The sequence below is a fragment of the Tenrec ecaudatus genome, chromosome 5, assembly GCF_050624435.1.
Source record: "Tenrec ecaudatus isolate mTenEca1 chromosome 5, mTenEca1.hap1, whole genome shotgun sequence".
Classification (NCBI taxonomy): Eukaryota; Metazoa; Chordata; class Mammalia; order Afrosoricida; family Tenrecidae; genus Tenrec; species Tenrec ecaudatus.
Window position 1 is genome coordinate 167986921 of NC_134534.1, and position 21593 is coordinate 168008513.

At 49.0% G+C, this 21593-nt stretch overlaps 1 protein-coding gene across 1 annotated transcript in view; it reads left to right on the top strand.

The window, feature by feature from the left end:
• Nucleotides 1–21593, top strand: part of CFAP100 (cilia and flagella associated protein 100) — an 84685-nt gene that overhangs the window by 47483 nt on the left and 15609 nt on the right. The window contains exons 5-13 of the mRNA XM_075550909.1: nt 4586–4713; nt 6329–6521; nt 10658–10725; nt 10809–10972; nt 11124–11204; nt 11568–11737; nt 12148–12271; nt 20946–20997; nt 21087–21238. Of these exons, the coding sequence (XP_075407024.1) occupies nt 4586–4713; nt 6329–6521; nt 10658–10725; nt 10809–10972; nt 11124–11204; nt 11568–11737; nt 12148–12271; nt 20946–20997; nt 21087–21238 (1132 nt within the window). The remainder of the gene's footprint in view (nt 1–4585; nt 4714–6328; nt 6522–10657; nt 10726–10808; nt 10973–11123; nt 11205–11567; nt 11738–12147; nt 12272–20945; nt 20998–21086; nt 21239–21593) is intronic.

Below are 21593 nucleotides of genomic sequence, written 5' to 3' on the forward strand. Positions count from 1 at the left end.
GCAGGACTCTCTGAACCAAGCTTCTCACAATTCCAATCTTCAGGTGAATGCCTTGGTTTCAGACCAGTGAGAGAGCGTAAGGATGGGGACCGGTAGTTGGCAGTTCCTGCACTGCCTGCCCACACGCTATCCTTGTCCAGGCCACTTGTCCCCATCTCTGTGCCCTCAGAGGAGTCCACCTCACACAGTCTCTCCCTTAGGCTTCTCTTCATGCTCCCTCAAACCCATCCCATCAGTCTCCTCTTTCACATGCCTAAGAATTCAGATTCACCAGTGTCATGCTGTCTGCCCCCTTTTCGACCGAGGTTCTTGTAGATTTAATATTTTTCTTTGTGGGTCCCTTTTACAGCCTGGATTGGGAGCTGATAGGAGAAAGCAAGCCCATCTGCTCAGGTCACATCCCAATCTGGTTTCCTGACTTCCCTAAATCTGACAGAGAGGCCCACTGTAAGATGATTCTTGAATCTCTTCTGAAACCTAAATGATCATGAATGGAGCTGGATTCACTCCTCCAGGAGTCTCTCCCAGGCTTTGCTCTCTCCAAGTTCCTGAGGAGCACCAGACCAGCACGATCCAGTCTCCTAAGTCCAGATACCATCCTCCCCATGGCAGCCTCCACCCACCAGCATCTTCAGGGCTTCTCCTTCCAATCTTTTATGGACACCCAGGTAGCAGACATTAATTCCGTTCACTCTGAGGTTCAGAGTGCGCATTCTGGACACAAATGTCTCAAATGAGGCAGGGGCCATAGCGACAGATGCATACATGCCCTTATTGTTTGCCAGTTTGCCGTACTGTGGTCACTGCCTGTTGTTATGATGTTAGAAACTATGTGACCAGTATTTGGATACCAGCAAAGCTTCCAGATGAAGAACAGACTGCGAAGGTGTAGGCTGTCCACGTCGGAGGGTTTCACCATTGAAAATCTTATGAACAATAATGGAACATTGTCAGATGTCGTGCTGGCAGATGAGCCCATCGGGTTGACAGGAGTTCAAAGTAGGACTGAGGAAGAACTACCATATCAAAGTAGAGCTGAGCATAACAAGGATGAAGTAAAGCTCTCAGGACCTTCATTTGCTGGTTCCAGGCTGAAGTTGAAACAAATCCAAGGAAGCCAAAATACAACCTTGAGTAGATCTTACTTGAATTTAGAGGACATCTCAAGAACAGATTAGAATCATTAAACATGAATGACAGAAGTACTGACGAGTCGTGGGATGATCCAGAGCATCATTCCTGAAGAAAGCACAAGGCGATTCAAAAGACAAACAAAATATCAAAGAGGAGGTCAGAAGAGCCTCCGAAGCCTGCTCTTTAATGTAGAATCAAATGGAAGAAACGATGAGGTAGACAGAGCAGAAAATTTCAAAGGGCAGCTTGAGAAGAAAGCCATAAAAGAGAAATACACACTCAACATATATCCAGCTTCAAGAATTGAAGAAAAAATCCAAGCCTCAAGTTGTAATATTGAAGGCGTTCATGGACACAATACTAATGTATGCAGGAACCACCAAGAGAAAATGGAAGGAATACAGTCACTCCAAAAAGAAGTAACTGATGTTAAGCCACTTCAAGAGGTAATATATAATGAAGAACCAGTAGAACTGAAGGAGGAAGCCCAAGTTACACTGAATGCATTGGTTAAAAAAAAAAAAAGACGCTGGGAACCAATGGAAATGCATCAACAAGCTGACGAAGCACTGGAAGCACTTGCTTGTTAGTGTCAAGAAATTTGGAAGACAGATACCTGGCCAACTGACTGGAAGAGAGCCATAGGTGTGCCCATTCCAAAGAAATGTGACACAACAGAAATTGGAAATTATCAAACAATATCATTAACATCACATTAAGGACATTTTTGCTGAAGTGGATTCAACATTTTAACAGTGCATTGGCCAGAAACTGAAATTCAAGCCAGATTCAGAAGAGAATGTCGTATGAAGGATATTCTTGCTGGCGTCAGGTGGATCGGGACTAAAGCGGAGAATTTCAGAAAGATGTTTACTCGTGTTGAATTTATTTCACAGAGGCATTCTTCTATGTGAATTATACAAACGATGGAAAACCTTGAGAAGGCTGGGGATTCCAGAACACACCATTGTTCTCATGGACCTATACATGGTCCAAGAAAGCAAAGCAAAAAAAAAAAAATCATTCAAACAAAACAAGGGAACATTACATTGAGTGGTTTAAAATCAGAGAAGGTGTGCATTAAGGTCATATCCTTTTGCCATACTTATTCAATCCACATGCTAAGCAAATAATCAGAATCTGGACTATGTGAAAAAGAACACAGTGTCAGGATGGGAGAAAGACTTAGTAACAACCTGTGATATGCAAATGATACTGCCTTGTTTGCTGAAAGCAAGGAGGACTGGAAGCCCTTGCTGATGAAGATCAAGGACTCCAGCCTACAGTATGATGACAACGCAATGTAAGTGATCTAGTGATCTCATATCTAGTTATCTTCATAACTAGAAAACATAATATTTACCAGAGCAAAGATCGAAGTTGTCAAGAATTTTATCTTGCTTGCATCCACACTCAGTGCTCCCGGAAGCACCGGTCAAGAAATCACGTGGTGTGTTGCATTAGATAAATCTGTTACATAAGACCTCTGTAAGTGTTGAAGACCAAGGACGTTACTAAGATGTACCTGATCCAAACCATAGTGTTTTCAGTTGCACAATACCCGTGTAAAAGCTAAACAGTGAGAAAGACCAGAGAAGAACTGATGCATTGAATCATGGTGTTGGTAAAAAACACTGATAATACCCTGGGGTGGCTATGCATCAGCTCTGACTTGGAATAAGGATGGAGACTTCACCTCGCTTACTGCAGACCTGTTATCAGGAAAGACCCACGAGATGAAGTCTATCCTTTCTAAGGAGCAGTCTGTACTTCTGCTCAAATAGATTTGTTTGTTCTTCTGGCCACTGCCATTAAGTTGATCCTGATTTATCATCACCACTCCCGTGCCACAGCTGAGGGGACTGGGGGAAGCAAGAAGCCACAGCCATATTTGTGTATAAGGTTCATAAAGCATTTGTAACATTTTTATAGAAAGATGCTTTTAAAAAACAAATAAAAAGATGATGTAACAATATTTTAAATGTGTATTGAAAAATACTAGAAGAAAGTAACCCAAAATACAATCAGCAACTGTTTCAAAGTAGAGGAATTGTTCCTTCATCGAGCTCTCTTTGACTGTTGAGTTATTTATACAGTCAGTTATTTAGACCGTTTCCTCTAAACCAACGGTCAAAATCGCCCCACAAAGGCACTGTCACCAAGTCGATTCTGACTTAGAATGACCCTGTACAGCAGTGTTCTTCCACCTTCCCAATGTCGTGACCCTTTCACGCAGTTCCTCATGTGGTGGTGACCCCAACCATACATTGTTTTTGTTGCTACTTCATAACTGTCATTTTGCCACTATTATGAATCGGGTGACCCTGTGAAAGGGTTGTTTGATCCCCAAAGGGGTCGAGACCCATAGGTTGAGAACCGCTGCTATACAGGATTTCCAAGCTTTTCCAGGAGCAAATTGCCTCGTCTTTCTCTGTGGGGAACTCCCAGGCATTCAGTTAGTCCAACATTTACCCAACAGGCTCCCAAGAGCTCCTAATTCCTGATTGTGGTGATGGGGGGTGGGGTGTCACTGTATGAGGAGAAAAGCAACCATGCCTTTTAAGTTTTCCATTTCCCCACACCAGGAGCCCCAGTGGCATAGTGATGATGTGCTGGGCTGCTACACTCGAGGTCAGCAGTTCAAAACCCCAGGAGAGAGACAGGCGCTCAACCCCTGTCAAGAGTTCCTGTCTTGGAAAACTCACAGGGTCAGCGCTGCCTTGTCTTATGAGTCGACAACTGAATCTTGTTTCCTTTGGGTTGTTTTCCCAAAGACTAGGAGCAGGCTTGGCGTCCCCTAGGTTTGGTCCTCTCTGAGATGGTTACTATCAGCCTGGAAGTGACTGAGGGGCTCTCACCTGCCAACCTCTCCCCCAGCACTGGTGGGCAGCAAACTGGAACCTCTAGACTTTGTCACTGCCTTGCCCCCCAGGCCCTAATATTATGCCTCCTTGGGCACCTGCACCACCCCCTTACCCCTCATCCCCACCCCCCACCCCTCCAGCCTGGCCTTCGCCTGGAAGATTCCTGAGACTTCTGAAAGCAAACAAACAAGCAAACAGACAGACAGACTCAATGCTCACGGTCACAGGCACAGGGAGCCTTCTGCAAGGGAACAGGCAGGTCTGGACAGCTGCTGGCAGAATCACTTGCAACGATGCGTCCCTTTTGCGTGGGTGTCCCTGAGACTTTATCGAGAGGGGGTAGTGGTTGTGTTGACCGAGTACAGGGACACAGCAGACACCGAACAACACGAGTTATACCCATGAGGGTCTTTACAGGTCCTGGCATCTGAGCCCACTCCAAGCTATGAAGGCGAAGAGAGGAAGGACATCGGCCCAGACCGCTGAGCAGTCTGTGGGGCCATCCTGGAGGCCATTCACGTACCAACTCTAGACCCCCTGTGCTGGCTGGGAGGCAGTTGCCCCTGCACACCCCTCTCACCCCCCAGGTCCAACTAAGGCGGTGTCTTCCCCAGTGCCTACGCTTGCTCAAGATCATTCCAAGAACCCTTTCCACTTGTCCGGAGACGTGGATTTCTTCTTGCTGAGAGATCAGGAAAGGGATAAAACTCGATTGGTGAGTACCCAGCCCTGGCGCTGGGAACCCTCCCCCCCCCCCACTTCCTGCTCCCAGAACCAGTTTCCTGCTCAGAGCAGCACATGTCCTGGGTCACTCCGAAGTCAGCCTGGAGCTCTTCCTGATTCAACACAGCCGCCCTGCTCTCCATCTTACCCCATCCAGTCCCCCACCATTTCTGGGCTTCTAACAGGGTGGGCTCCTTAGACCCACACATGTTAACACCCCGCAGCCACACCTCCCTCACCCTCTGCTGCTCCCTGCACACTCCCCCTCCCCCAAGACCCCTGTCCTCCAAAACCACCCCAACTATACTGCCCCTGCCCTCCTGCTCACCTTCTTCACGGGCCACCCTGCCTGCTCAGACTCCTCCCACCGGAGTGCCTGGACACCAGCGAGCCCTCAGAGGTGCGCCGGCATGCACGCACACATGCCCCTCAGCCATGCCTGGCAGTTGCCCTGGGCCAGCCTGAACCCCATAGGCCAACACGGTCTCTCCTGTTTCCCATCCCTGAAACCCATGTGCTCCCAGAGGCCCTGCTAGCATCTCGGAGCTCCGTGGCCACAGGAAGTGGCCAGGTGGGTCGGAGGAGTCTTGCGCCTCCTGGTCTGACTGGGAGCCTCCCTTAGTCTGGGTGAAAGGGGCACGCTGCTCGTACCCATGCACGAACGCTGCACACCTAACGCCTCCCTCCACATTGGCCCAGGGTCCCAGGCCCTCCACAGGCTGCCTCCCAGGCCATGCCCTAGAGCCGGGGTGCTCCAGGAGCTCCCATGCCTGCCTCCAGCAGCAACAGCAGCGACCTTATTGGCAGGTCCCAGGTGAACAGACTCAGCGAAACGCTGGGCAGGGGGAGCTCAGGGAGCTGCCCATGGAGCTGGTCTAGTAGGAGAGGCTCACATCCAGAGGGGTGCTAAGGGATGGTTGTGTCATTGAAGGGAATACTTACACACATCAGACCAAGCATGCATGGGCTCACCTCTTCCATCGCAGCAGAAACCAGAGAGAGAGAAAGCGAATCTATTTGTTTACAGGCTTATATATTCTTAGCACATGCAGACCTCATTAATTACATACGTCGCAAGATGGGCAGTATCAGACCCCAGAGGTGCCTGAGCTCACTGTGGGGAGAAACCTAATACTAGCATGGGGGGCAGGCAGAGAGAGGGGAGTCCACTGCCCCTTGAGCAGGGAAAACAAAAGAAACAGGTCTGCTCCCATAGATAAAGGCCGGCTAGTGATCCATCAGGTGACATTAAGGTAACACGATTATGGGAGCATAGAGTGGGGATGATTTTTAATTAGGAGACTGGGACTGGGACTAGGACTCATCTCCAACTCACAAATGTGAAGGCCGCCCTCCACCCAGCATCCTGGCCTTCCAGCCTTCTTAAGCAGGAGAATAAAGAACGTGTCCACATCTTCTCTCTTCCCCTTCCTCGGTTTCCCACACGTGCCATTCCGCTCACCCCAGTGCTTGCAATCACTCCCTTGTGACATTGTCCCTTCTCCACCCCAACCATAAACCTGAGATGCCTGTGAGAGGAGAGCGGGAAGCTGGCTGAGCCAGTGTCTCAAGCAGGAAGCAACACCCTGCTGTGGCCCCACCCCTAGGAGCGGGAACAGAAGAAAACCATGCTGGTGCATGAGAAGATGACCTACTCGTCCAAGGTCTCGACCAAGCACACCAGCCTGCGGCGGGAGCTGCAGCTGGAGGACCAAGAGGTGGAGAGGACGCTGCTCGCGGAGACGGAGCCGCTGCGGACCTTCCGGGACAATACCGCCTGGAAGCTCGCTGTCACCAAAGGTAGTTCTCCGTCATCCCCCAGGACCAGCCTTCCTAGGACTATGATTGAGCAAACTCAGATCCTGCGGGGGGCAGGGGCGGGCCCTGTTTCCATGGGGCTGGAATCCAAGTGCCATTTGCCCTGAAGTGTTGATGGGGGACATGGAAGGAAATGGGGTCTGCTCCATCGGAGGCCTGAGTGGGAATAAAAAGGATGGGACCCCCTCCTTCACACTGATCACAAATATCCCTCCAGGTGGAGGTCAACGTTTGGGCATTTGCATAGAGGAATCACTCGGCATTTGAATCACAGTGACAGTTTGCCTTCTGAATATCGACCAACACAATGAATGCAGGCTGGCCAAGATATCAGACACAGGCAGTCTGGCTCGGTGGTGGTTGCATGTAGCGGTGGAAGGCCGCTGTAGTCACATAGCAGCTCGAACTGGATGTATGGGGTTCATAACACACACACACACACACACACACACGCACACGCGCCTTCTCATCCACTAGCAATGTGGGGGTTAGCAAGTTATTTCATCCCTCTGCATTTCAATGTGCTTTCCTGCTGCTCTGATAGGACTGTGTTCAGATATCTAACATGCTTGGAATTCTGCCCACCACGTCATGTGTAGTACCCCGTAGGGAATCTTATGTACTAAATACTCATTAATACCCTACCAACTCAGATAATATAGTTCCATATAACAAAGCCAGAAAAATCATGGGGACTGGATAGTTCTAGAACATGGGACAACACTTGTGGTAACTCTGAAATGTCACGCCGGGTCAGTTGTTATTTATATTAGAAAATGCTTGGCATTTGCATGGGTACTTCTTGGTCTCCCCCAATAGTTTATTGGCCTTTAATTCACATATCATACAATTCAATCGTTCCATGCATGGATTTTTGTATGACAAATTATTACACAGATTTGTGCATGCTTCTTGCACGAAACTCACCAACCAAACTATCCCTAACTAGAAGTTTAAGTTCTCTTGTCCACCTTCCACCCCCAGACACCTGGGACAGGCAGTTGGTATGCAGATGGGGATTTGTCCCTTCCTTAGGAAATACAGAAAGGGCTCCAATCAGAGAAGCAGATGCGATTCGGTGGATGAGGAGGAAACAGGTTTGGACTCCCGGAAGGGATGGGCTTCTGAACTCCCTCCAACTTTTATCCTCAGGGAGGAAGTGCAGGGCCTCTCCAGAGCAACAGGCTCCTGCCAAGCCACCAGGTAGGCAGGGACTTCTTCATGAGTTTCTTTCCACTAAGCCAGGACATTTCTTTTGGAAAGAAAAGGGGCTCGTGTGGCATGGTTTTGAGGTCCTCTCCACACCCTCAGTCTCTCAAAAGTCCAGGAGTTGAGACCTTACCCTCCAGAAAGACCAAGGAGGCTCAACAGCCCACCTACCAGCGCTTGGGAAGCTTGTCCTGAGGTGCACCTTTATTTTTGTCCCTGTCTGGTTTAAACTCTACCGGTGTAGACTTTCCTGCTGCCCAAACTAAGTTCCGAGAGCTTAGGGTGCTCCATTATTATTTTTTAAATCATTTTATTAGGGACTCATATAACTCTAATCACAACCCACACATAAATCAATTGTGTAAAGCACATTTGTGCATTCATTGCCCTCATCATTCTCAAAACATTTGCTCTTCACTTAAGCCCCTGGTATCAGCTCCTCATTTTCCCCCCTCCCTCCCTGCTCCTCCTCCCTCATGAACCGTTGATAATTTATAAATTGTTATTTTGTCATATCTTGCACTGTCCGACATCTCCCTTCACTCACTTTTCTGTTTTCCGTTTCCCAGGGAGGAGGTTATATATAGATCCTTGTAATCAGTTCCCCCTTTCCAACCCACCCTCCTGGTATCGCCCCTCACCACTGATCCTGAAGGGATCATCCACCCTGGATTCCCTGTGTTTCCAGTTCCTATCTGTACCAGTGTACATACATCCTCTGGTCTAGCCAGATTTGTAAGGTAGAATTGGGATCATGATAGTGGGGGAGGAGGAAGCATTTAGGAACTAGAAGAAAGTTGTATGTTTCATTGTTGTTACATTGCACCCTAACTGGCTCCTCTACTCCCCAAGACTCTTCTGTAAGGGGATGTTCCAAATGGGCTTTGGATCTCCACCCTGCACTACCCGCCTCATTCACAATGATATGATTTTTTGTTCTGATGATGCCGGATACCTGATCCCTTTAACACCCTGTGATTGCACCGGCTATTGTGCTTCTTCCACGTGGGCTTTGTTGCTTCTGAGCTAGATGGCTGCTTGTTTATTGTCAAGCCTTTAAGACCCTAGATGCTATATCTTTTGATAGCCAGGCACCATCAGCTTTCTTCGCCACATTTGCTTATGCACCCATTTGTCTTCAGCGGTCGTATCAGGGAGGCAAGCACACAACGATTCTTTGTTCTTTGATTCCTGATAACTGATCCCTTCGCTGATCATTATTAAGTCCAAGTGGGGTGGTATAGCCACAGTGGGGTGTCCAGCACCGTTAAAAGGGTGCTATAGCAAACTCAAAAGAACAAACTCACTGCCTTTGAATCCATGCCAACTCAGAGCGACCCTATAGGACAGAGTACAACTGCCCCTTTGGGTTTCCAAGTCCGTAAATCTTGGCAGAAAGCCGTCTCTTCCACCCACAGAGAGGCTGGTGGTTTCAAACCACTGACCATGCATTTAGCAGCCCAACATATCACCACCACACCACCAGGGCTCCTTCTGCAAGAGAGGGACAGACTTAGACCTCACCTCCTGGCCTGGCCTAGCCTGAAGCCATAGAGAATACAGTACCTTTCAAAGGGCATTGATAGAGGCCTAAATACAGGCATGTATATATGTAAATACATATATGATGATGGGGAAATAGATCTATGTATATATATTTATAAGTTTAGTATTAAGGTAGTAGACAGACATTGGGTCTCTACTCAAGTACTCCCTCAACACAAAAACACTTTGTTCTATTAACCTGGTATTCCATGATTCTCACCTTCCTGACACCAGTGCTGAAGACAAATGGGTACATAAGCAAATGTGGTGAAGAAAGCTGATGGTGCTCGGCTATCAAACGATATAGTGTTGCAAAGACTGTACAGATGTGCTTTATACAATTGATGTATGTATATGTATGAACTGTGAAAAGAATTGTATCAGCCCCAATAAATTGTTAAAATAAAATTTTAAAAAAAAGATATAGTGTTTAGGGTCTTAAAGGCTTGAAGATAAACAAGTGGCCATCTATCTCAGAAGCAACAAAGTCCACATGGAAGAAGCACAGCAGCCTGAGTGATCATGAGGTGTCAATGGGATCAAGTATCAGGCATCAAAGACCCAGAACAAAAAATCATATCATAGTGAAAGAGAGGGAGTGTGGAGTGTAGACCCAAAGCCCATCTGTAGACAATTGGACATCCCCTTAGAGAAGGATCACAAGGAAGGGACGAACCAGTCAAGGTGCAGTGTAGCACTGATGAAGCATATAACTTTCCTCTAGTTTCTAAATGCTTCCACCACCACCACCACCCCACTATCATGACTCCAAAAATCCGGCTAGACCAGAGCATGTACATGGGTACAGATAAGAGCTGGAAACACAGGGAACCTGGGACAGATAAATCTCTCAGGACTGATATTGAGAATAGTGATACCAGGAGGGGAAGGGGGAGGTGGGGGGAGAATGGGGAACCGATCACAATGATCTACATATAACCCCCTTCCAGGGGGATGGACAACAGAAAGTGGGTGAAGGGAGACATCGATTTGTGTAAGACATGAATAGTAATAATTTACAAATTATCAAGGGTTCCTAAGGGAGGGAAGGAAAAAATGAGGAGCTGATACCAAGGGCTCAAGTAAAAAGAAACGGTTTGAAAATGATGATGGCAACAGATGTACAAATGTGCTTGATACGATGTATGGATGGATGGATTGTGATAGAGCTGTATGTGCCACCAATAAAAAATTTTTTTTTAAAGAGAGCGAATACAGTGCCTTCTCTTCTGCTGGAGACAGGCGAGAGCATCACCCCCGCACACTGGTCTTAACTTGTGCGTGTTGTGGGCACACAGCGGCACGTTCCAGATCAGGAGCCGCTTCTCTCCCTCTCCCTTGATGTCTCCCTTATGTCATTGCAGAAAAGAATGCAGGGTCAGAAAGCATCAACAGCTACATCAACCAGAAGCGACAGCTGTTCCTCATCCAGGTAGGCCCAGTTGCCCATGTGAGAAACTGGCGGTGGCGCTGCCATCCCGGCACGGCACCGGTGACCACTCTGGTGACCCTCAGTATGCCCTGGAGATGAAGCGAGACGAGATCCATCGCTTGGAGATGCTGGCCTCCCAGGAGGAGGCCCAGCTGGAGCGGGCAGAGAAATCCCTGGAGAAAGACGCGGCCCTCTTCGATGAGTTCCTTAGAGAGAACGACCGCAGCTCCGTGCAGGCCCTCAGAGCGTGAGGACGCGTCCCGCACACATGCTTCCTTCCTGCCCAGCCTGAGCCCCAGCCCCAGCCTGGTCACCCCTGCTGCCTCCTGACCCCGTCCCCCACTCACCTCGCCCCTGTAATCATTTCCAACGGGCTCCCTGTACCTACCCCACCCCAGGGCTGAGAAGGAAACCAAAGCCAAAATCGAGAAGATCTTTGAGGTTCGGGAACTCACTACCCAGATCATGAACATCAAAAGGTGAGGGGTGGCCACTGCAGTGTGAACAGGGGTTCAGAGGCAAACTGGGCCCCTGGCTGGCCCTGCTCACAGTTTCCTTCGAGCGCTCCTGGTAGGCAGAGGGGTGACGCAGAACCCCGGGCGGTGGTTTTGCCCACTTTCCAGATGAGGAGACCGAAAGAGTCCATTGCTTCCCCAAGGTCACCTGTGCCCCAGCTCCAGAGAGAGGGACCCACAGAGCCCTGCAGGGCAGAATCTGAATGTTACCGTGGGCTCGTGGCCAAGTCCCCCGTGATGGAGTGCAGGAGAACAGAGGCCTGGCTGGGATGGATGGGGGTCTTGCTAAGCTACGAACCTGGTCTCACCCTCCTCCTTCGGTCCCAGTGAAATCTCCAAGTTTGAAGACACACTGCAGCATTACAAGACCTACAAGGATTTCCTGTACAAGTTGTCTCCCAAGGAGTGGTTTGAGCAGAAGGAGAAGAAGTTGACTTTCAAAAAGTCCAGGGAGCTGGTGACCGTGTCCAGGGAGAGCATGCTGCTTGGGGACAAAGGTAGCAGAAAGGGAAGGGAGGTTCCCAGGAGCAGGTCCATGAGTTGCCTACTGAGACCTGTGCCCAGATGGCAGGAGCCTAGAAGGTGCCCAGGCCCAGGACAGGCCACTCTCTCCAGCTTCATTCAGACCCAGGCAACAATGACTTTGGGAAGTCAGGCTTTCCCTCGAAGTCCTTCTGTCCTTCTGGGACTCAGGAGGGACCAGGAGACTTTGTGCCCCTGAACAGAGTCCCCGAGACCTGGCTCCAGCTCCAGCCACCAGGATTTCTCTTTGCTTCCCACAGGCTCACTAAGGAGCAGAAATAGGCTGGTCTCCCCGTGGACCAAAGGTACCCGGGGGCTCCCTCTGGGATGGGGTGCTTCAAACCATTATGGAGGTACTTGGAAACCATTCTTTTTCTTCCTCCAGACGGCCGGGGCTCAAAGAAGTACCTGAAGCCACACCATGGGGTCCGTTTAGGGCTGGTACTATCTAACAGCAGCATCCAGCCAAGCATCCAGATGAGTGTGCCCAATGGCATGGAGTTCAAAGGGTGAGTGAGCAGGGATAGAGCCAGCATCTGGCCCACCTTGGCCCAGACGTGCCCAGCTCTCAGAGCCTCCAGCCCAGAAAGATGCCTTATAAGTAGTAGAAGATGCCACCACGCAGGTCATCTCTGTCCAATTCTTTCAACGGGAGCTGGGAACCTGGGGAGGGGCGGGGTGGGGCTGGGGTGGAAGCGGGGCAGGGTGGAAAGGGCGGAGCACAACCACTGTTGATGGTCACCCCCAGTGACAAAGAGAGGCCAGTCAGGGAGTTACCATGGGAACGAGGCAAGGCCAGTCAGGGAGTTACCATGGGAACGAGGCGGCATGTGCCTAGGTGGGGGAAGCCCTGGGAGGAGCCCAGAGCTTCAGAGCCCTTCCAGAGAAGCCAGCTCTCCCTCTCCCTGCCCTTGGGTAAAACCACCCTGATTTTAAATGTTAACCCTTGCTTTGAAGTATTTTCAAAGTATGATGAGGGCCAAGCAGAAAGTTCAAACGTGGGTTTGTTTGTATGACCCATACCCCATGGACAGTAACTCATCCAGCAAGATTAAACCCATTCTCCTCCCCCCACCCCCTTGTTGCAACAAGATTTTACTACACCCCATTACATTTTAAAAAATCATTTTATTAGAGCCTCTTACAGCTTGTATAACATTCCATATATCCATTGTATCAAGCATATTTGTACAAATGTTGCCATCATTTCCAAGCTCCTCTTTTTTCCTCCTCTCCCCTCTCCTCCCACCCTCATGAATCATTGATCAATTATATATTATTATTATTTCATATCTTACACTGTCCGTTGTCTCCCTTCACCCACATTTCTGCTATTCATCCCCTTGGGGGTGGGGTAGGGGCTATATATCCAACTTTGTGATGGGTTTTCCCTTTCTCCCCCTTCCCGCTTCCCGACCACCCCCCCTACCCTCATGATATCGCTACTCCCACTACTGTTTCTGAGGAGTTTGTCTGTCCTGAAGTCTGAGATGAGAGCTCTTATCGGTACCAATGTGTGTTCTCCAGTCTAGCCAGATTTGTAAGGTAGAACTGGGTCATGGTAGTGGACCTGGGGGAGAGGGGGCCAGGAAACATTCAGGAACTGGAGGAATGATGAGTGTTTCTGTCCGTGCTATACTGCACCTTGGTTGAATCATCCCTTCCTTGTAACCCTTCTGTGGGGGGATGTCCAATTGTCTACAGGTGGGATTTGAGTCACCACTCCTACCTCCCCTCGTTTGCACTGTTATACTTGTTTGTTTTAGATCTTTTGATAACCTTATATCTGATCCCAACAACACCTCATGATCACACAGGCTGGTGTGCTTCTTTTATGTGGACTTATTTCTTCCCTGCTAGATGGCTGCTTATTAACTGCAAGCCTTTAAGACCCCAGATGCTATATCTTTTGATAGCCAGGCACAATCCGCTTTCTTTACCACATTTGCTTATGCATCCGTATTGTCTTCAGTCATTGTGTCTGGAATACTCCCCACTTTGAAAATTAAATTAGAATGTCCTTAATAGGTAGTATATTTTCATGGTTCAAAAACCACAGCTGCATAGAATGGTGTGAGTTGAGTGACCTTACCCAAGCCCCCTCTGTCCCTATCCTTCCAGCCTTCCCTGCTATGCTGTTGAAAGCCAAAGGCAAACCCTGCTGTGAGGTTGATTTTCCTCTTGGGTTTCCTCCCCATCACTTGTAGACAATCATAAGTAGAATCAAATTAGCTCACTGTTTCTGGTCAAAATTAGTTGTGCAAGGCATGTTCTTCATATTGACTCTAAGGGACCTAAAGGCTAGATTCTTCTGGCCCCTTCCTGTCACAAAGGAAGCCACACACACCTCTCAGCACGGGGCCCAAGAGATGTGTTGACACCTGTCCAGGATGCCTTCTGCTAGCTGTATCTCCATCTTGGCCCCAGCGTGCATGTCCTTGAAGATGCCAGTCCTCTGTAGGCAGGCACTGAGACCATGGTGGTGTGCTGTGCCTTTCACCCTCCTGTGTCTCCATGCATGTGCAGGGGGAGCTGCGGGGAGTGCGGCCAAAGGAGCAGCTGAATTCCCTGTAGCACAGCCGGTCAGCTGTGGAAGACCCTCCTTCTGGGACAGCCTGTAACTTCTGCCCACCTCCTGAGACTCCCCCCAGTGCCTCACTGAGGTCTCATACAGAGCCTGTGCTCCGCACCTCTGTGGGTGACCACTGGCAGGATCCTCCTTTGCAGCCCCAACCACACCATCTTGGAGAGCCCTTTTCTTAGCCTCCCGACAGCCAGCCCCCACAGACCCTGAAGCAGCAGCCTCAAGCAGGGCTGGACTCTTCGGCAGCCCAATCCCACCTTGGTACCAGCTGGGTTTCTCTCACTGGTTTTCCTATTTCTTCCCTCCCCTTCCTCCCTCTGCCTCCACCTTGCTCAGCCTTTTCATCTTGTTCCTCTCTCTACCAAGACCCCTTTTCTCCTGTCCCCCCTTTTCTTTCCCCTCCTCCCTCCTTGCTCTCTGATTCTCCCTCTTCTTTTTCTTTACCCCTTCCCGTCCTCCTTCCTCTCCTGTTTCCATACACCTGGCCTATCACCCTTTGCCTCTCTCCTCCGTTTACAATCTGCTCCCCTCTTTACCAGCTGCCTTTGAACTACTTCTTTCCACTAAGTAGCCTGTGACAGCCAGGATGCTGACGCCTCGGCTCCCCCACTCCTCTTCCCTCCCAAGCATTGCTGGCCATCGGCTCTGTGGGCTTTTGAGGTACACCAGGGAACAAGCCAAGCCTGGGTGCCAGAGCCAATGGACAGAAGCAGGACAGGGCAGTTCACAAGCTGAGTGTGTGTCAGGAGCCACAAGGCCACCTGAGTCCAACAAGCACAGAAGCCTCGACAGGTGTTGCAAGGAATGAGGGCTCTGGCGGGAAGACTTGGACAGGGTCTAGAACTCCCCGGAAGGGGTTCAGCTCCTGGAGAGCAAAGATGTTCTCTAGTTTGGCCGGAAGGAGCTGGTTTTGGAGTCAGGGTGCAAATCATGGGCTACCCCGCGGCCCATTGGGGTGGAGGAGGTGGACAGTAGACAGTAAAAAACTAGTGGGGTAGGTATGCAGGGAGCATCAAGTAGTGGGGAAGGGGAGTGGGGTGCGAGGTGGGGGAGGACTGCTTGCAGAAGGATCATCTGCTCAGTGATGCTCTGAGTGCCCAGCAGCTGTGTGCGAGGCTTTGTGAGGGAGGCAACTTCAGGGGGAGAGGGCTCGGCCAAGGCTACAGGGCCTGTGCCACACCCACATGGTCGAAACCCCCTCCCCTCCACTTGCACTGGAAACTGCAGGAAGTCTGTTTTCCTGCTGCACCCATGCAGCCTCTACCCACTGAGAAGGCTTAATGGGGTGTTCCCATTAAGGGACAAGTGCTAAACGGAATCCCGCTAGTGATCATCAAGGGTTGGATCATTGAAGGGTGGATTCAGAGCTAAGAGGTGCTAAACTGACAGCTGACAAAATTTAAACAAACAAAAAGATTCGATGTCATAGAATGGCTTCCAACTTGACCTACTGTAACATGAAGTAACACTGCCTCAAGGTCCCCCAAAGAGGAGCCCTGGTTGTGCTGCAAGGTAGGGACTGGGCTGCACTGAAAGCAGTAGCCAAAAACCAGGCTTCGGGACTGGCTGGAACACCAAGTGAAATGTTTCAACCAGTGGAGGAAGCACTCCCTCATCTATGCCTGGAAAATTGGAAAACAGTTACTTGGCCATCTGTCTGAAAGAGATCCTTATTTGTGCCCATTCCAAAAAAAAAAAAAAAAAAAGGTGACCTAACAGAATGCTGAAATTATAGAACACTATCATTGATAGCACATACAAGTAACATTTTGGTGAGGAATATCCAACAATGGTTGCAGCACTACACTGACAGGGAACTAAGTGCCAGAGGTTCAGGCCAAGGATAAGGCACAAGGAAGATCATTGCAGGTGTCAGATGGATCTTAGTTCAAAGCAGAGAACACCAGAAAGATGTTTACTTGTGTTTTGCTGACTGTGCCGCAGTGCATTTGACTGTGCGGAGCATAACCGACTCTGGGTAGCCTTGAGAAGAGCGAGAATTCCAGAACACGTCATTGTGCTCCTGTGGAATTTGCACACGGATCAGGAGGCAGTTGTGCAAACAGAACAAGGGAATACCTCCTGGTTTAAGATCAGGAAAGGTTGACAGCAGGGTTGTATCCTCTCACCATACTTGTACAGTCTCTATGCTGAGTAAATCATCAGAAGCTAGATTATATGAAGAAGAATGTCACATCAAAATTGGAGGAAGGCTTATTAACAACCTGCGGTTTGAGGATGACACAACCTTGCTTGCTGACAATGAGGACCTGAAGCACTTGCTGATGAAGATCTAGCATTGTAGCCTTTCAGTATGGATTACAACTCAATGTAAAGACGACCAAAATCCTTACAACTGGACCAATAGGTAAAATCATAAATGGAGAAGAGTTTGACAAGGTCAAGAGTTAGTCTTTCTTGGATCCACAATCGATACTCATGGAAGCAGCAGTCAAGAGATCAAAAGATGAGCTGCATTAGGTAAATCTGATGCACAAGACCTCTTGAGAGTTTTGAAGAGCAAGGATGTTATTTTGAGGATTAGGGTGCACCTGATCCAAGCCGTGGTATTCTCCATTACCTCATATGCATGTGAAAGTTGGACGTTGAATACGGACGACTAAAGAATCGATACATTTGAATCGTGATGCTGGATAAAAATATTGAAAGTACCATTAACTGCTAAATAGACAAACCGACCTGTCTTGGAAAAAGTATGGCCAGAGAGCTTCTTGGAGGCGAGGGTGGCAAGACTTCATCTTACAGACTTTGGACATGTTCTCAGAGGAGACAGTCCCTGGACTTGGTAAACTGGAGGGGCAGCGAACGAGAGACAGGCCCTCAAGGAGACGGACTGACCCTGTGGCCGCAACACTGGGCTCAGGCATGGGACCAGCTGTGAGGATGGTGCAGGCCCATGCAGCGTTTCGTTCTGTTGCGCATGGGGTTGCTATGGGTCAGAGCTGAGCCAACTGGCCTCCTTACTGCTCCTCCAACGGAAAGCCTCACTGGACTCAAGGCCTTGTACCAGCTGTCCCCTTAGCTGGAACACTTTTCCCCACTCACATCCTCACTGCCTGCTCCCCTCCAGTTCTTGCCCAACTGCCACATCTCAGTGAGGCCTTTTCTGACTGTCCTGTGAGAGTGAAATTCCTCTACTCTGAGCCCCAGCTCCGCTTGCCCTGATCTCTGGTAGTGCAGTCGTTGAGTGGTCTCAGCTGTAACCACTTTCAGCACCATTGGTTCTAGCTCATACGCTCCCTCCTAAGATAGTGGAATGCTGACCAGTTCTTTTTGGTGCAGTGACGCTACATACTCTTTCCATCTTCTCGGGATGCGTCGTGCATCATTCAATATTTGCCCATAGACTCTTTCAAGATTGACACTCAAGCTTGACTTTTTTCTTGCGTTCTTTCAGTTTGAGATATGCTGAGCGTGTTCTCCCCTTTTGACTTCCTCGTTCTAGGTTTTGACACATTTCATTGTGATATTTGGCTCTGTCTTCTTGAGCTGCCCTTTGGAATTTTCCATTCGGTTTATTTACATCACCACTTCTTCCATTTGCTTTAGCTACTCTAATGAAAAAGAACAAGTTTCAGAGTCTCTGCTGACATCCACTTTGATCCTTTATTTCTTTCCTACCTTTTTTTATTTTAAAGATCATTTTATTGGGGGCTCTTACAACAATCCACACATCAATTGTTTCAAGCATATTTGTACATATGTTGCCATGATCATTTTCTAAACATGTATTTTCTATTTGAGCCCTTGGTATCAGCTCCTCTTTTTTCCCTCTTTCCCGCCCCTTCCACCGTTGTGACCTTTTGATATATTTTCATATCTTATATTGACCTCGGTCTCCTTTCACACATTTCTGTTGTTTGTCCCCCTCAGGGGAAGGGGGGTTATGGATCAATCATTGGGATCGGTTTCCCCTTCCTCCCCTGACCTTAGCCCTACCTGGTATCTTTACTCCCATTTCTGTTCCTGAGGGATTTATTTGACCTGGATTCCATGTGTCATGAGCTCTTATTTGGACCAGTGACATGCTCCAGTCTAGCCAGAACTGAAAGGCAGAAGTGGGGTCATGATAGTTGGGAGTCAGGAAGTCTCAAGGAACCAGGAGAATATTGTGTGTTTCATCAGTGCTAAACTGCACCCTGGTTGACTCATCCCTTCCTGTGACCCTTCTGTGAGGGCATGTCCTATTGTCTACAGATGGGTTTTGGGTCTCTGCTCTGGCCTCCCTCATCCTCAACAATATGTTTTATTATTTGTTTGTTCTGGGTTTTTGATGCCTGTTACCTGATCCCTTCATGGACGCCTCGTGATCACACAGGCTGGTGTGCTTTTTCCATGCAGGCTTGTTGCTTCTTTTGTAGATGGCTGCTTGTTTAACTCCAAGCCTTTAAAACCCCAGTTGCTATATCTTTTGATAGCCAGGTACCATCAACTTTCTTCACCACATTTGCTTATGCACCCATTTTGTCTTCAGGGACCGTGTCCGGAGGGTGAGTATCACAGAAAGCCAGTTTGTTAGAACAAAACGTTCTTGCTTTGAGGGAGGGCTTGAGCAAAGGCCCAAAGCCCATCCACTTCTTCGTTGTATGGCTACACAAACACATGTACACAGGCCAATGCCTCTATTTCTATGAATTTATGTGTTTACATATGTACACACCTGCTTATACCTCTATCCATAGCTTTGCTTCCTAGCTATTTCCTGTTTCCTTTTACCTTCCTCCTGACCCACCATCATGCTCGCCCTTCTTCTGCCTCTTAGTAATTCCTCTCGGCTAGATCGCTGTTGCTCCTACACCCCCAGGATCTCTATCTCATCCTCACTGTTGCTTTTAATTCTCTAGTTCCCCTGTTTATGGCATTGTTTGCTCACTGCTCCTTCCCACCCCCTACCCTCCAAGTCCCTCCTAAACCATTGGTCCCATTGCTTTCTCCACAGGCTTGCTTCCCATGCCTATTACTTAATTTTATCACCTAATAACAGGAGCACCAGACAGGCGATTCTAGCTGAACGCCTTCTTGACATGCCCTCCTCGTTCCTGTCTTTTTAATGACCTTTTGCTTTGTTCATGAATGATGGTTTTAATGTCTTCCCACAGTTCATCAAGTCTTCTCTCCTTCAATTAGTCAAATCTGCTCTTGAGGTGTTCTTGATATTCAGGAGGGAGAGACTCACGGGCTGGCGTGGGGGTTGGGAGGGAGAGAGTCAGGAGGTGTACCCAGAAAGGCCAGAGCAGGAGCCAAACTGTGAGCAAGCAAATACAGCATTTGACTTAGGTCTTCTACTTCTTCTTTTTTTTCCTTCATTTTATTGAAGTTTGACAGTTCAGAAAATAAGTAAATCTTAGCGAACATTTCAATGACTTTTTTACACACACCTACAGCCATGCAGGTATCCACACTCATATCTAGACATAGAGCATTTTCAGTCCCCAGAAGGAGTCTCTAATGCTACCTTCCAATCAGATCCCCACAGAGCTGAGCACTAGTTAGACTTATCTCATTCGGGAAGATATGCCCTTGTTCTTAGATGTGGCATAATTTTAACTAAACAGCGTATGTCCTGGTTTAGTCTCACTTCTTCCACTCCATGTCCACCTGCTTTGTGGAGCGGGCACCTTTCTTTTTCCTGGCTGTGTAGGATTCTGGTTCAATAGTTAACCCCTATTGTTTGTCCATTCTCTCTATTGGCCATGTAGTTTGCTTCAATTCCTGGCTATATTGATTAAAAGCTGCTACAAACATCTTGTCCATGAATTTTGGAGTAGATAGGCATATCTGTGTCCAAAAAACGGCTGTGGACTTGCTGGCTCACGGCGTAACCATGTGCTTAGTTTTAACTTCCTGCTGCCAAATCACTCCCCAAAGTGCTCGCACCATTGTACAACCAGACCAGCCGTGCTCCAGTGGCCCGGACTTCTCCCCGGAACCTGGCATTGGCAGTTCTTTTCATTGCAGCCATTCGGATGGGGATAAAGCGTTACCTCGTCACAGTTTCAGTTAAGTTTTCCTCATGACACATCTGAACACTCTGCATCTCTCTCTGGCCATTCACCATATTCCTGTGCAATATGCCTATTTGGCTTTTGTACATTTGGATCTGGAACACTGGCTTTTCTCCGAGGATTTCTAACAGTTTCCATATACTCTGCCAACGCATTCAGCCCGATGTGGTGTAAGTGTATGTGACAAATGTCTCCTCCTGGTCTTCATCTTGCCAATAGGATTCCTCTCACTAATGTCTTTTTTAAAACAGAAGTAATTATATCGATGCAAGGCTTTGCAACTCACGTATCACGTGGTTGACATGTCTTGAAAAATATTTCCCAACCCTGAATCACTAAGATGCTCTTCAATGACTTCTGTTGGGAAACTGTCTGGCTACCCTTTTATAGTTAGATCTGTCAAAACACTCACCCTCGCTCCACCACAGCTGCAGCAAGATGACCAGGAGCCCAAGGGAGCAGCTTGCTGCCAGGAGTTGGGTAAGGGTTGCCCTGTGTTCCTGGCCAAGCCAGAGCAAGCTGGCCACTGCCCCCTGCCTCTCACGGGCTTGACTGAGCCCCACTTTCCCACAGGTCAAGTTCCAATGTCCTCTTGATGCAGGAGGACCCAGACAGTGATGGCGAGGTCAGTGGTGGGGTGCAGGGAGCGAGGCACGGGGGGCTACTGGGGGAGTTGAGGGGCACAGCTGTCTGTACTCGTCTGTCCGTTGGCAGAACCTGGAGCTGTACTTCACAGAGCCCCAGCAACTCCTGGATCTCTTCACCAAGCTGGAGGAGGAGAACCTCTCCCTGATTCAGAACACGCAGGAGATGGAAGAGACCCTGGAGGAGCTGAGCTTCAACCTGAAGAAGACCCAGATTCGCATGTAGGTCCCACATCGCTGGGGCAGGGCTCTCCTGGAATGACTGGTGGCCGGAGAGAGAAGGCATTTCCCAAGGGCTCTGCTCCTTCTGCTGGGCCCCTGAAGCCCCGAGGAGGATGGTGACCCACAGCAGACCTGGTAGCAGGGCTCTCTGGGAATGCCCAGGGCCAAGCCGGAAGCTGAGTGGAAGGGGCTGGAAGCGATGTTTGCACAACGGATGTTCCCATCATAGGACTGGTATGGACAGCCTCTCCCAATGTTTGCCGTGAGGTGCAGCTCCTATGGCTGCCCTGCCCCCACCAGTGCTCGGTGGACTGCTGCAGACGGGCTAGGAGCAGGCCTGTGAGGGAGCGGAGGC